The 16,325-nt window shown below is 44.8% G+C and overlaps 1 protein-coding gene across 5 annotated transcripts in view; it reads left to right on the top strand.

The window, feature by feature from the left end:
- Positions 1–16,325, top strand: part of RECQL (RecQ like helicase) — a 29,498-nt gene that overhangs the window by 7,229 nt on the left and 5,944 nt on the right. For all 5 annotated transcript variants that reach the window (XM_032971073.2, XM_032971072.2, XM_032971075.2 and 2 more), the window contains exons 4-12: positions 636–815; positions 1,635–1,741; positions 2,908–3,106; positions 5,743–5,909; positions 7,284–7,365; positions 7,712–7,860; positions 10,104–10,221; positions 10,536–10,674; positions 16,190–16,281. In XM_032971073.2, coding sequence (XP_032826964.1) covers positions 636–815; positions 1,635–1,741; positions 2,908–3,106; positions 5,743–5,909; positions 7,284–7,365; positions 7,712–7,860; positions 10,104–10,221; positions 10,536–10,674; positions 16,190–16,281 — 1,233 coding nt within the window. The remainder of the gene's footprint in view (positions 1–635; positions 816–1,634; positions 1,742–2,907; positions 3,107–5,742; positions 5,910–7,283; positions 7,366–7,711; positions 7,861–10,103; positions 10,222–10,535; positions 10,675–16,189; positions 16,282–16,325) is intronic.

Raw genomic sequence — 16,325 nt, 5'->3', positions numbered from 1 at the left:
CCATTCATCTGGATCATGAACGATGTTGAGGGCTGCCATCACACCGTCGATGTTGTTGCAGGCTACAAGATCACCTTCCATGAAGAAGAATGGGACAAGATCCTTTTGACGGGTCATGGAACATGGAAACGCTAACATCACCTGCCAGGAGATTCCACTACTGCAGTCTGGAGCCCAACAGCTCTGTAATCAGGCCACCATTTGTCTCTGGGCAATTATTATCCAGCAGCATTGGACCATTTTCAACCTTTAGTTCTTATTCATGGTTTGGATTGTTGAACAACTATTGGTGGATTGTCAGATGTGATGGTCAAGAGCACTTAAATCTTCACAAGAGGGCTCTGTTAAAAAAAATAGGACTTAGGTATTGTTGTGGATCATAATGATAATAAAATAAACGGTGGGCATCGTGCCAAACAACACGCGGCATAACCCGTAAACACATCGGGGAGATTTAAAGAGACCTATCCCCATTAAACAAATGTGATCTTCTAGCACCATTCATTATACCTGGGCCGATCCTTTTGGGGATCTAAAATGGAACTGGCTGCACAATCCATTACCTAATGCAGTAATGTCTCAACTACTAACTCCAGCTGTTATCGGTGACTGTGCCAACTTTATGTGAATTGCAGATTTTTCGTGGTCGACCAAGTTGAAATGCATCCTGCGCGAAGTATTCAAGATGGACAATTTTCGATCTTTGCAGCTGCAGGCAATGAATGCCAGTATAGCCGGCCACGATGTGTTTCTCATCATGCCAACAGGAGGAGGCAAAAGTCTCTGCTACCAACTGCCAGCACTGTGCTCGAAAGGTGAGCTGCTATTGACTAAGTGTGCATGGGTTTTTTTTGGCATTCACCAACCCACACTGATTGGATAATTCAGGCGCCCGTGTTCGTTCTGGTGAGATGTTAATAGCAACACAAGATTAACTGTTTACGTTTAACTTAACATGGCGTTTGTCGCAGCCTTTATTATTTTTCATAATATATTTTTTGGTTAGGCCATGTAATGGTCTGTCCAAATTTGTGTCATTAAGTCCCTCCACCACACAACACATCAAAACAAATGAATTGTCCTGTGTATCACCCTTTAATGCACCAATCATTATTTCAGCTTGCTGGTAGTATAACAACAATTCTCACAATTAAATTGAGCAATTTAGGTACAATTGCTCAATTTGGTTGTATGATTTGTTTGCAGTTGTACTGTGCATGCATTGGATGTAAAATTTGTCCCTTTGTGCACACTCTTGTTGGCAGAATTTGTGGCCAGGAACCTGGCGACAAATAATAGCTCAAGAAAGTGGTTTATTATATGTGGTCATTTATAGTAGCAGCCAAATAATCTAAACGCATGTTTCTAAATTTGTAGGGAAAAACCGGAGAACCTGGAGAAAATTTCACACAACCACGGGGAGAACATGCAAATTCCAAATATAGAGGCATCAGGGTCGGGACCGAACCCACGACCTCCGCTATACCAGACGAGAGAGATAACATCTTGCCATCGTGGTGCCCCAACCACTTAGAGTTGAGACTAATAATTGAATCACGAGGAGGACAAATTGTTACATTTTTAATATCACGAGTGACATGATTGTTCACTGGCATCCTTCCTTGTTTACGTAGGATTCACTCTGGTGATTTCCCCACTCATCTCGCTGATGGAAGACCAAATTATGGCGCTGGAGCAACTAAAGATCCCAGCCGCCATGCTCAGTGCCAGTAGCACCAAGGTAACGTTGATATTCCATCCAATGCCCGATTTTTATCTCTGTATATTTATGGAAACCTCCCTGACCATTGTGTAGTGACTAACTCGGAGATGATAAGAGTTGGAGGCACTTCTTTATTAACAAGCACCATCAGGGTTAACGCTTTATAATTAGTCCGTCTATTGTCGGCGACGCTACTCAGTCAGGACAGTTGGTAAGCTGCCTGACTGGTGATGCCCCGAGATGGTGAAGACGGAGACGATGACAAGAGAGATGGTGAAGAAGACGAAAATAATGGTGACGAAGACTTCAGCAGCATGACGGGGATCACATTCCACACAACAGCCCCGAGGTCCACTACAGGGGCTCTTCTTATACTCTCAGCGTGGCCGGGCTCCGCCTCCGGCCACGCCCCCTTTCTCAAACCTACCAGCGGGTTCTTGATGTTCCCCTTCTGTGGCCTTTCACTTAGATCCCCTTCTGGTCTATAACCTGGCTTGCTGACGTCAGGGCTGCCGTAAGCTGCAGATCCCTTTCCCTGCCAGCAGCCAGCGCTATGCTGCTACATTACTATTCAATGCCACTACACTTGTGTGGCGTCGTAAGCATGTTAAACTTAAAGTGGATGTGGTTGGTGTGAGGTCACAAAAAGACAATGTAAGTTCTTTCTTGCTATCATCGAGTGGGGGAGAGTAAGAAGGGTTACCCGATGAATTTAAGTTGTAGCCTCAGTTTTGAGAGAGGAGGAATTATATTATATCAATAATAATCATGAAAATAAATCTATCGGACATCAATCAAGAATGTAATTTCGCACTTAAAATATATAGGTGTATGATGATCATGATGACCATTGTGGAACCGGGAGCGAGATGTTTAGAGTCAAATGTCCAGTTTTAATTATTCAGTGTGGTTTTGTTATATTCTGTTATTTAAGTCTGAGGAAGTTATTTAAATTTGGAATTTGATGGCATGTTCTCATGTGGAACGAGTGTTTTAGCTGACTAAAAATAAATGCATGCATGATTCACTTTCCAAAAGATGTGTGCTTCATAATTGGTGTCATGAAATGCAACAGAATTACGAGACTTTCCATTGTGTCAAGTGGATTGTTGTTATCTTGAAAGAGGACCTTTGAAAACACTGGTTTTAAATTCTGACGGTGCTTCATGTTTGAACGTCCTCAGGAGCATGTAAAGACTGTGCAAGCGGCCATGATTTCCAATGACCACGAGCTGAAGCTGCTGTATGTGACGCCGGAGAAGATCGCCAAGAGTAAAATATTCATGTCGAAGCTGGAGAAAGCTTACAAGGGCGAGCGCCTCGCTCGCATCGCCATCGACGAGGTGCACTGTTGCAGCCAATGGGGGAACGACTTCAGGCCCGGTGAGTAATTTGTAATTATATACTTTATTTTCATTTCGTGACTCACTTAGCTTTCTTATACATTGCACTCCTATCGGTTTATGTATTGTTTGTTTGTTGTAACGTTCTTACTTGCCCCTAACTGGACATCTGTCAAAAAGAGCTTGGTAGCTCATCGGATTCCTCCAGGATAAATAAAGATTCTGATTCTGAGCGCAACTCGTGTCCATCGCGACAACAACAGCCGTTATTCGCCACTAAGTGGCGGTGATGTCACCACGGTGCTTGTGCCAGGCTAGGTGAACCTTGAGGCCACGTAAAGTGTCAAAGGCTCGCTGGCAGGAGGTCACGGGACAGACTTAAGTGCCGTGGGTTAACTGAGATGACTGGCTGATGCATCACCTGTGCTTCCCACTGTGCCGACTCATTGTGTATTAGCCAACCGGCACTCCGCTCCTTGCTATTCCACTGTTGTTGGAGGGCGATTGCCTCCAACTTCCCACTAGCTTGCTTCACAGGCTTCCTCCAAAGAGGCCGATCTTGACTCCGCTGGTACCAGTCATTGACAAATCCAAACAGCTCCACATCCTTCTGTACCGCATCAGCCCATATTTTCTCTCACGCATGCATACATATAGAGAGTCAGGAGAGGTTTTCGCTTTATCCCAACATCACCTCAACAATCCATGACCAGGGCTACCTGCACTACAGTATTCCTGCGCCATTCCGGACCATGCCGCACACCGCACACACATGGCTGGCTGAAAAAAAATATCTCCTTGAATTTTTAGCTGATGATAGAAACCTGTGTGTATACATACGTTGTATCACCAAACTTCAAGTTATGTCTTTAAACTTTCATTCTCCCACCTACAGGCTGAAATAATATAGCTTCCGCAGTATTTGGTCCGAAGATGGTCCAGTGTCTGAATTGTTTGCCTCCTGGAATAGCACGGTTGGCTACATATGGTGCAAAAGCAGTTCAATATCAATGTATATTTGAAATAAAAATAAATTAACTCTTTAATGAACTGCATGAATAGAATAACCTGAAGTCTAAATACTTGAATCCAGTCAAAGACCCAAAGCCCTATAGTGGGAAAACATAAACCGGGCTAGCGGCGAGCACAAGAACAGACCATGGAGGTCGGTTGTTGACTTTCAATATCATGGATATACTCTTTAAAACGTTTAGCTTCATCTGAAATGCCAGTGATGTGTGTTTTTAAACACAATTGTTGACCACAGGCCCAAAGGCTCACAACGTCCAGCTGCCAGAACAAAGAGCACGATTAAAATTCTAATGGTTAAGGGTTCATGGATTGACAAGAGGTTTGGGAAAATAGATAATGAGAGGTAATTCCAAAGTGGAGCAGTGTGAGGGAAGAAGCAGAAAAATAACTGTTGTGACCTGGAGTGTGGTGCGTTAGTCAGTGGGTAGGTGAGTGAGAGTGCGTTGTATGTATGTGTAGTGTCATCTGTCCGTGTGGGTGGCGTGCATCGCACACACAGTCAGCCGGAGACGAGGTGGTCGCAGGAGGCACTGCTCTGCCCTCTGTATTCGTTGTTGTTGCCGAGCTCACGCCACCACTCGGGCCCCCTCTCTCTCTCACACAAGTCACAGCTGGCGCGCGCCCCATCCCAGACACGACCCTGTCCGCATTGCACCGACGTCATCGACCGGGACAGCCAACCACTGTCCGGCCGCGCAATGATCGAGCGAAGGCGGCAGCTACGAGGGCGTCAACGAAAACAGCGAAAGCGAGACGATCCCAGAACCGGCAGCCCAGAGCTCTCGCTCTCCGCTGCTTATATTCCCCTCACAATCCCGTTACAACTACAACATATCCCACTTCAACAACACATTCCACTGCTCCCCGGTGCCCCCCCAAAAACAAACCAACACTTCCCTACATGGCGTCCTCGAACTCGAGAATCGGCGACTCCCTCACAGTCCCCCATTTGCGAATCGGCGACCCTTCCCACACACACGCGGCACATTGAGCTCGCGAATCGGCACATCGCCTCCGTTTCCTATTTTACCCAGGCCCTTAACCCCAACACCCCTTCACCCCCCGAGTCCCCTCTCAGTGCAAGGGAGAGTCCCCCCAATCGGGGACGTAGCTCACGTGATCCGGTCTATGGCGCCAGTCACCCCTGTCCCAGCAGGGTCCTGCACCTCCAGAACCCGGAGGGCCAAGAGACGATGGAGTCGGAGTCCTCGGCTCAAAGGGCGTGGCCCCTCGCCGCTCGGCATCGCCCACCGGGTCCAGTCCCGGAAGCCTCGCACTTGGTGGTCTCGGTAGGCCCCAGAGACCCAGTCCGATGGGGCTTAAGTTGACTGTGCCAGTGGCTCAATGAGCACGGGTGACTCCTCGATGTCACTTGTCACCCCGGCAGTCCGCAGCAGTGTGGCCCGACCGACCGTACACGAAGCACTTTAGCGCGGCTCTCCACAGCAGAGGGAGCTGCTCCCACCGCGGGTCGGGCGTGGTGCTGGCCACCCACCCCGTCTTGTGCCGTGATGGCCTTCATAGGTGGTCGCTAACAGCACTTGCCCCAACAGTCTGTTAAGGCTACACGGGAAATCTTGATATTTTTTGTGTTAGAAGCAGAACAAATTTAACTATTTGGGTGTGTGTGGCTCGGTGGTATAGATTACAAGGTGCTGGGCATTCTGAAGAGACAGTTCCCCAAGGTGCCCCTGCTGTGCCTCACCGCCACGGCCACCAGCGTGGTGCTGGACGACGTGAAGAGCATCCTGGCAGTGCCCGGCGCCCTCTCGTTCACCGCCTCCTTCAACCGCCCCAACCTCCACTACCAGGTCAGAGCCTTCATCATGAACAGTTCTCACAATTATGAAGTGGAGCGATTGCTTTCGTCTGCTAGAAAGACTGCTAAAAAGCATGTTGTGGGTTTCAGTTCAATGGAAAGGTGTGAACATTCACTCTTATAAATATCAACTAATAGGGGTGCATTTGTATGTAAATACATTGAACAAGCCACCCGGGTGTGCTGTTATTAGAGGGTTCAACACGCAGGGTTACGGATGTGAGTTAAATTGCAATTATGAGTTGACTCAGTCCATCATCGCTGCAGAGTCATTAGAATCGATGTATCACTACTAATCAGCTGGTAAGCACACACTAAGACTAGAAATATTATTTTTATGGGAAACCTTTATTTAAATTACCACAGCAAATTTCAATGAGAAAACAAAACCCAGAGAAAAGAACATTCGATTTTTTATACGCGTGAATATGCAAACGTATTAAGACACAAAAACTCAGTATTGCCTCTTTGTGGGAATTCAATATTAGTTGCATGGATAAATTGACCTCTGCCATGGTAATTATACAACTAAAACTATAAAACTATTTTCATATTACCAGGTAAAGCTCACTGAGCTATATTAGCTCTGTTTCAGAAGTGACCTGGTCACAAATGATAGCTCAACAAAATGGCTTATCATGTGTAAATTTATAGCAGACAAATTTTCGAAACGCATGATTCTAAATGTGGAGAGAAAAACCGGAGGACCCGGATGAAAATCCACACGACAACGGGGAGAACATATATACAGGCGTCAGGGTTGGGATCGAACCCACGACCTTCTCCATACCAGGTGAGGGAGTTAACATCTCGCCACCGCGGTTCTCCAAATGTGGGATTTACATCAGTGGCTTAGGTACCAAGAGAGAGACGAGTCATGCACTTCTATGTTTTTATTGCATTCACACTAATACAGAGGCATAGAGGTGTTTTAGGTGACAGAAGCTGATTAGATTATATCAGCATCCTTTGCATACCAAGATGACATCACGATTCCTGCAAGTGCTTTGCGTGCAGCCTGACAAAGCTACCGGCTCAAAAGGCCTGAACATGTGGCCTCATTTGTTTTGGGCAGCAGCAGAATAATAGTTTAATTTTTATTAGAACTCATCAGTAGTGTAGAGCCGTTATAAGGTACCTGGATCACATTGGTTAGCTTGAGGTTTTTGGTGTATTTATTTTCTTAATATTTCTTTATATGTCTCCCAATTGTATTGCAACTGTGCTATCGGTGTCATATCATGAGTTGAAGAAGTTTCCTCTGCAATGTGTTTCCTACAAAAAGGTAACTCGCTGCTGTGAGATATAAAATGCTGCATAGCAATGTTCAACTATGGTGATATATTGGCTTGATTTGACATCGCAGGTTCATCGGAAGCCGACCAAATTTGAAGACTGCATGGAAAATATGGTCAGGCTCATTAACAAGAAATACAAAGGCCAGTCAGGTACTCATTGTGTCCCACAGCAATAGTGGTTGCAGCACACTTTATTTATATTGCCTTTATTTAAATCATTTGGATTTATCGTGCATATAAAAACGGGCAATTTTGGCAACATTGTGAGGATTATCTGAACCAGTCCTGGACCTCCCCTAGATCGACTCAGCCTCAAATGAGTACCTGGTGTGGTTTGTAAACATCGCCACTGGGGAGACAAAGGCGGCCGGGCATAGTGCTGGCCACCTACCCCCTGCATGCCGTGCCTGCTTTCATAGGGTGCTCGCTAACATCACTTGCCCCAACAGTCTGTTAAGGATATACAGGGGATCTTTGTCTTTGTTGTCATGCCCAGGTATCGTGTACTGTTTCTCACGAAAAGACGCCGAGGAAGTGGCAGCAGCTCTCACTAGTTTGGGCGTTGGTGCTGGCTCTTACCACAGCGACATACCAGCTGATCGCCGTAGCAGGTTGCACCGCCACTGGACCAGCAACCGCTTGCAGGTGACGATTACTCCATACACCGGCGCTTCGGCAGCGTGCACCGCCAGTCAAAGACTCCACTTATCGCCAGTCAAAGACTCCACTTATCCTCGCTATTTCTCACTGGTGGCTTCCATACCATGCCACCTTCATCACGGGGTAGGGACTAGGCCTCCCTAGGTCCCTCTGGCCTGTATAAGACAGTCTGTAGATAGCCTGCAGGTCTGTATAACATCTCTACCGTCGCAAGACACCTCTAGAATTAAGCCTCACAGCTTATTGGGCCCTTCCTGATTAACTAAATATCTTATATATAGATATATAGGTTGCCCATGTAGGTCGGTGATTTCAATAAAGGGAGCAATGACCAATGACTTGAGTCAACAGCGTCACGTGACAGGTGGAACCATTGTAAAACAAAGCACGGGTGTAATGTGGTGAGGAAGCGGTTATTATTATTGCATCACTTATTATTTGTTTTCGTTTGTAAAGGATATGAGATGCTTTTGATAATGTACAAGGGTGCACAGCCATGAAATGCATGGCCTGGTCACATGAACAAGAGTGAGGAATGCTCGGTGGTTTAAGCTACTCGACTTAAAATTAGAGGCCGACCGAAATTTGGTTTCGGCGCCGAAAGTTGACAAATGGCCTCTTTCGGCATACTTTTGGTTTCGGCCGAAAGTTAATTTTTAACTTTCGGTTTACTTTCGGTTTCAACCGAAAGTCAATTTTTAACTTTCGGTCTGGTTTCATTTTCCGCCGAAACCAGAAATTCAGTTTTGGTCGGCCTCTACTTAAAATCAATGAGTAAAAGGTTAAATTCAAGAAGTAAAATACATAGCAAATGCTTCTGGAATGAAATGCCTCTGACAAAATGATGAACACTTGCTAAAGACGTAGGTTGTGAGGCCTGCATATTTTGCCTATGAAGCAATCAGAAGTACACTTTGTCCAGTCAGAAGTACACTTAGTCCTGTACTTGAAACCTGCATACACGCTTTTTAAATTAAAGTTTGAATATATGTTTTATTTTATTAGGTATGGCCCACTGAGCTGTATAGCTCTTTTTCAGAAGCGACATGGCCACAAATGATAGTGCAATGAAGTGGCTTATCATGTAAATATATAGCAGCCAACTACACTTAAACACACGTTTCTAAATGTGGAGGGAGAAACCGGAAGACCTGGAGAAAAATTCACATGACCACGGGGAGAACATGTAAACTCCAAATATGCAGGCATCAGAGTCGGGATCGTACCCATGACCCTGCTGTATACCAGGCGAGATAGTTAACATCTCTCCACATTGGCGCCCGTGCTCAGAACAGGCCCAAAACGCCAAACTGCCAGCAACATACAGCACTATTGAAGTTCTGATAGAGTTAATACGTGTTTTGAAGTAGCACAATAATGAATGCTGGCGTTCATGCCTTGGTGGTGGGGGTGATGGTGGTGAGATGGCACCAAAGGTTGCACCAAAGCTTTACGAAAAAATCACAGCTTTAGTTTTGCCTTTATTGACCAGTGAAATGCTGTAAATGTGTAGTGAGTCCAATTGAGTTGTAGACATTGTCTTAGGATCAACACTATTTATGACATCAACTCAACACAACATAACGTAACCTACACTCGGGTGTTGAACGCCCATCTAACCACGCTACGGCAGAACTAGGCAAGGTCCCGCAATCCCGGTCCGGACCACGAGCTGGGTCCCGGACCGCGTGGCTAGAGGCTTCTTCAACCCGACGTGGATCTTCACTCACCAACAGTCAAGAACCCCGAGCCCCACACGGGGCCCCCGTTATATCAGCCCGGGCTGGGGCTGGCTCCACCTCTCGCCCCGTCCACCTTCCCATCTCTCTGGCCCTTTCCCGAAGGCTCCCAAAAGCTCTTCTATACCACGTGACCACCCAGCGGCCTCCGTCCACCGGTGGCCCCCCTCCAATATCAACCGGTCACGTGTCGGCAGGTCACCCAGCGTGTCATGCCCCAACGTAACCCCGGCTGGCTGACACTCTCTCTCGCTCCCTCACTGGGAGCCCGCACCGCACACTGTACGTGGTGCCTCTGCGCTAACCAGCGCTCACCCAAGCCCCGCTAGGGCTGGTACCACGCCCAGTAACCGGGCTGCACATAATGACAATATATTATCTGCCGTGGCCTCACAAGCCCGGCACCACACAGTGACATTCACAGTCACTACAAATGTTTTAATGGAGTTAACTTGCTTTGAAAGTTAACTGACAATTTGCTGCACGCAGGTTGTGGTGGCAACCGTGGCCTTTGGCATGGGCATAGACAAGCCGGATGTGCGCTTTGTGATCCATCACTCACTGAGCAAGTCCATGGAGAACTACTATCAGGAGAGCGGCCGGGCAGGTGATGATGTGTCTCACTCGCAACCCCTATTGTGGGCCGCCATGTGTACCATTACGTAGACTATTTTTTTACCATACCGTATGATATAAATTTGTAACTACAATATCAATGCAATACCAATTTAACACTACGACGATTATCGAGATATCGGTTTCTCGTGACGTTGTAATTGTACTTTACGTTTGTATTGGTTTTGTGCTTTGCTGTACTTCCAGTATAAATAAATGTTAATCTTATTTGTTCTTAGTAGAAGTGCCTTCTTGCTGTTCTAAACAAGGCCATCATAAACCACGCTTTCCCATCTCGACCTGCAGGGCGGGATGGTGCCCCAGCGGACTGCGTGCTTTACTACAGCTTTCCGGACGTGTTCCGGCAGAGCCAGATGGTGTCCATGGAGCGCACGGGCCAGGAGAAGCTCTACGGGATGGTGGCGTACTGTCAGACTTACAACAGGTGCCACCTCGAAAGTCCCTTGGCTGTGATGTCCTCAAACGCACGCTCAAATTGAGAGTTACGGACATGAGCTGGATGTGAGCGTAGCGGCTCACAGGGCCAATTCTATGTCAGAGCACTGAGCCAGCACTATCGAGGTTCAAATCCGGGTTGCCAACCATGATTGAACCAGATCTTAATCACAGTGAGTTGATAGTCTCAGCCCAGTCATCAATGACTACACACAAAAAAATTAGATTTGTATATTCACGTCATTTAGCATATTCTTAGTTTTTTCGGTAAAGTCACGTTGAAGAGAAACAACAAAATAACAAAATATATATAAAACAATAAAAAATTCTCACGACGTTTCGACCATAACTCAAACGGTCATCATCAGGTGTGTCGGTTTGCATAAATTTATTTTGAAAACGGCATATTTATTTATTTATATATAAAAAAAATAACGTTTGCGTCACGCGCAGCGATTGGCAGTTTGCCCAGGACTAGTCCATCTATTTTTTGAAAAGAGGAGGGGGGAGACGAAATTTGTTTTTATGTATGCTGTCTGAAAGCCACTGTAAGCGTGAACAATCAATCAAGAACTGAAATGATTTATCAAATCTTTCCAATGATTGCTAAGATAGAATCCATCTTCTCGGTTGAAATTGTCTCTGTGCTTGTATATGTGGATAGCCTCATGAACGAATCTCTCATGGAAGCCAGATGGCTTACAAAGAACCTCCGTCTTGGAAAAGTCAATGGCATGTGAGCCTACTGAATTAGAACAATGATCTGCTACGGCCGAGGTGTTGGTCCTACCGTGTTTAAGGTCTGCTTTATGTTCACGAATGCGGTCCGAGATATGGCGTTTGGTTTCTCCAATGTAACTACTACCACAGAGGCAACTTAGTTTGTAGACACCAGGGTATTGTATGTCCAGAATCACATCTTTTACAGACGGAACCAGATCACGGATTTTATGTAATGTGTTGAAACGGACCTGGATCTTGTGTTTATTCAAGATTTTGGAGATCTTTTTTGTGATCCCAGCAATGTAGGGTAAAGTGATGGTTTTGAAAGGCTCCTCAAGAGGGTTCTTCTTCATGGTTTGAGTGATAGCTTTGCGGATTGTATAGTCGGAGTAACCATTAGCCCTAAGAGCTTGGTGTACGTGCTTGAGTTCACTGCTTATGTGTTCCTGGTCGGATATGCATTGGGCTCTATGATACAGAGTCTTGATGAGAGAATTCTTCTGTGATGGATGGTGGTGGGAATCCGGTTTCAGATAAGCATCCGTATGGGTAGCTTTCCTGTAGACAGAGTGGCTCATTGAACCATCAGGTCTCTTTTTAATTAGGACATCCAAAAAAGGTATCTTGCCATCTATTTCGACTTCCATGGTAAATCTGATGGCTGGGTGTATGGAATTGATGTGGTCGAAGAATTGGTCTAGAGCAGGCCGGCCATGTGGCCAGATGACAAAAGTGTCATCCACGTACCTCTTCCATAAGGTTGGGCGCAGAGTGGCAGTCTGGATGGCGTCAGTCTCAAATTTCTCCATGAAAATGTTAGCTATAACTGGAGAAAGGGGGGAGCCCATTGGGGTGCCCTCAGTTTGTTTGTAGAAAGTTCCATTCCAAGTGAAGTATGTATTGGTTAAACAGTGTCTCACCAGGGGGGGTACCTCAGTGTTTAGTCCTTGATGAACCAAGTCTTCAATGATTGCAATGGTGTCAGGTACAGGAACCTTGGTGAATAAGGAAACTACATCAAAACTGACAAGCAGGTCGTCTGGGGACAGGGAAATACCCTTGATTGTTGATACCAGGTGAGTAGAATTTTGTACCGCAGAGGTGGTCTTTCCAGTGAAAGGACGCAGGATTTCAGACAAAAAACGAGCTAGTTTGTAGGTGGGGGAGCTGATAGTAGAGACTATGGGACGAAGAGGTGTATCAACTTTATGTATTTTTGGTAAGCCGTATAATCTTGGTGGCCTGGCAGCAGAAGGTTTCAACGAAAACTGTTTAGATTGATCAATTAATGCGGTTGAATCAGAAATTATTTTGTTGGTTTGTGTGACGAGGCTGTTGGTGGGATCTCTTTTTATTTTTGTATAACTACCATCGTCGAGTAATTTTTTAATTTTGTTGTTGTATTCTATTTTATCCATGATGACAGTAGCATTGCCTTTGTCAGCTGAGAGAACTACAATATCATTCCTCTTTTTTAATTTATATAATTCAAAACGCTCATCTTTGCTGAGGTTGCTAGCTGGCATCTTAGCGTTTTTGAGGGTTGCAGCGATTTCAGATCTTGCTACGTCTGCAGCGATGTGACCCAGGCCCCTGAGAGCAACGTCTACTTGGGCAATTATATCATTAACTGGTATGTGTTTAGGTGTGACTGCAAAGTTTAGACCTTTAGCTAAAACGGATTTCAGACCATCGGAAATAGAACTGTTACTGCGATTAATTACGACTTTATTAACGTCTAACTTTTTGGTGTGTGGGTCCGGTCTTTTGTTGAAGAGGAGGTTAAATTTGGAAATCAGGTTTTCCTTACATTTGGTCGACATAGTAGCAGCTGAAGAGGCAGTCATATTGTCTACATGTTCCCAATCCGATGTGGACATTATTGCCGTCAATGATAAGTGTGATTTGTAGAGTGTCTTGTCTAACTGATCTAGTTCTGTGCGTATAAGTCTGATTTTTTCTGAGATAAGAGCTAAGCTAGTTTTGAAAAGAATTCGTTTCGCATTAGAAGAAGTTACAGTAGCAGAGGTGAGTGTAAATGCGATTGGTATTACCCCAGAGTCGCGGCATCTCTTCAGGAAGGTGAGAGACTCGATCAGCTGAGATTTCTTATCCCGGAGTTTGTTGAAGGATCTTAAAGTTATGTGAAAACCCTCCCCGTAGAGGCGATTAAATTTTGATTTAAAGCTTTCGTGACTGCAGTAATTCATATTCTTAGTTTTTTCAACAAAATAACAAAATAATTTCTGATTCAACCGCATTAATTGATCAATCTAAACAGTTTTCGTTGAAACCTTCTGCTGCCAGGCCACCAAGATTATACGGCTTACCAAAAATACATAAAGTTGATACACCTCTTCGTCCCATAGTCTCTACTATCAGCTCCCCCACCTACAAACTAGCTCGTTTTTTGTCTGAAATCCTGCGTCCTTTCACTGGAAAGACCACCTCTGCGGTACAAAATTCTACTCACCTGGTATCAACAATCAAGGGTATTTCCCTGTCCCCAGACGACCTGCTTGTCAGTTTTGATGTAGTTTCCTTATTCACCAAGGTTCCTGTACCTGACACCATTGCAATCATTGAAGACTTGGTTCATCAAGGACTAAACACTGAGGTACCCCCCCTGGTGAGACACTGTTTAACCAATACATACTTCACTTGGAATGGAACTTTCTACAAACAAACTGAGGGCACCCCAATGGGCTCCCCCCTTTCTCCAGTTATAGCTAACATTTTCATGGAGAAATTTGAGACTGACGCCATCCAGACTGCCACTCTGCGCCCAACCTTATGGAAGAGGTACGTGGATGACACTTTTGTCATCTGGCCACATGGCCGGCCTGCTCTAGACCAATTCTTCGACCACATCAATTCCATACACCCAGCCATCAGATTTACCATGGAAGTCGAAATAGATGGCAAGATACCTTTTTTGGATGTCCTAATTAAAAAGAGACCTGATGGTTCAATGAGCCACTCTGTCTACAGGAAAGCTACCCATACGGATGCTTATCTGAAACCGGATTCCCACCACCATCCATCACAGAAGAATTCTCTCATCAAGACTCTGTATCATAGAGCCCAATGCATATCCGACCAGGAACACATAAGCAGTGAACTCAAGCACGTACACCAAGCTCTTAGGGCTAATGGTTACTCCGACTATACAATCCGCAAAGCTATCACTCAAACCATGAAGAAGAACCCTCTTGAGGAGCCTTTCAAAACCATCACTTTACCCTACATTGCTGGGATCACAAAAAAGATCTCCAAAATCTTGAATAAACACAAGATCCAGGTCCGTTTCAACACATTACATAAAATCCGTGATCTGGTTCCGTCTGTAAAAGATGTGATTCTGGACATACAATACCCTGGTGTCTACAAACTAAGTTGCCTCTGTGGTAGTAGTTACATTGGAGAAACCAAACGCCATATCTCGGACCGCATTCGTGAACATAAAGCAGACCTTAAACACGGTAGGACCAACACCTCGGCCGTAGCAGATCATTGTTCTAATTCAGTAGGCTCACATGCCATTGACTTTTCCAAGACGGAGGTTCTTTGTAAGCCATCTGGCTTCCATGAGAGATTCGTTCATGAGGCTATCCACATATACAAGCACAGAGACAATTTCAACCGAGAAGATGGATTCTATCTTAGCAATCATTGGAAAGATTTGATAAATCATTTCAGTTCTTGATTGATTGTTCACGCTTACAGTGGCTTTCAGACAGCATACATAAAAACAAATTTCGTCTCCCCCCTCCTCTTTTCAAAAAATAGATGGACTAGTCCTGGGCAAACTGCCAATCGCTGCGCGTGACGCAAACGTTATTTTTTAATATATAAATAAATAAATATGCCGTTTTCAAAATACATTTATGCAAACCGACACACCTGATGATGACCGTTTGAGTTATGGTCGAAACGTCGTGAGAATTTTTTATTGTTTTATATATATTTTGTTATTTTGTTGTTTCTCTTCAACGTGACTTTACCGAAAAAACTAAGAATATGAATTACTGCAGTCACGAAAGCTTTAAATCAAAATTTAAGTCATTTAGCATGTTTCTACTGAATATAGCATACTGTGTTGGCATGAGAGGAACATATCTCTCCAAGGCCACTTGACAAGATGCAACGTTCCCAGTGATGATAAGAGCCAACTGAAGTAGTTTGTTGATATCACACGGGGTGATACTCTGTTTTCGGCAAGAATTTTGAAAAATAATTTCACATAATAGCAAACGTGGTAAAAACAAACAGATTCTAACATGCAACAAGACAGTGGTAAATTAATGAACAGCAGAAATGTAATAATGTATATAACACAGTAAAAGCAGGATTCATAGTGCAAACAGCAACAACAGTAACCGAAGCTAAGGGACAAACCACACGATCAGGATTTTGTTCTAAGGATGCTTCGCAGAGTTTCCAGCAAAACGTTGTAGCCAATTGCTGAATTTAGTTCAGCTCATAAGTGCGTTATATGCTCGTACCCTTGACAACGTAATTTTGTTTGCATTTTCGGGTGGTAGAGGGTCTTACGACCCAAATGTTGTCCAGTTCAGAAGTGGCCTAACCCAAAATGTATTAATTAAAAGAAAATATTCAGATACATAAATAATATTCCAAAATGAAAGAGTAACACAACTGGAATACAATTTAAATCGCAGTGATGTGGCAATTTGCGATTCGATTACATATTAAGTTTATTTTTATCTCAGTTCCACTGACATTGTCTGAAAGTGATGGCAATGACGATGTTTGCACAGGTGTCGGCGGAGTCTGATCGCCGAGCACTTTGACGAGGTGTGGGACGCCGCACAGTGCGACCGCATGTGCGACCATTGCAGAGGGGGTGTCGGTAGGCTCCCATTGGCTCTCGCTATACACACACACGCGTATATA

This window comes from Petromyzon marinus, chromosome 45, assembly GCF_048934315.1.
Source record: "Petromyzon marinus isolate PM22_M1 ecotype Great Lakes invasive population chromosome 45, UKy_Petmar_22M1.pri1.0, whole genome shotgun sequence".
NCBI classification, from domain to species: Eukaryota; Metazoa; Chordata; class Hyperoartia; order Petromyzontiformes; family Petromyzontidae; genus Petromyzon; species Petromyzon marinus.
Note: the sequence above shows the minus strand (reverse complement) of the source record. Positions and strands in the feature narration are given on the sequence as shown.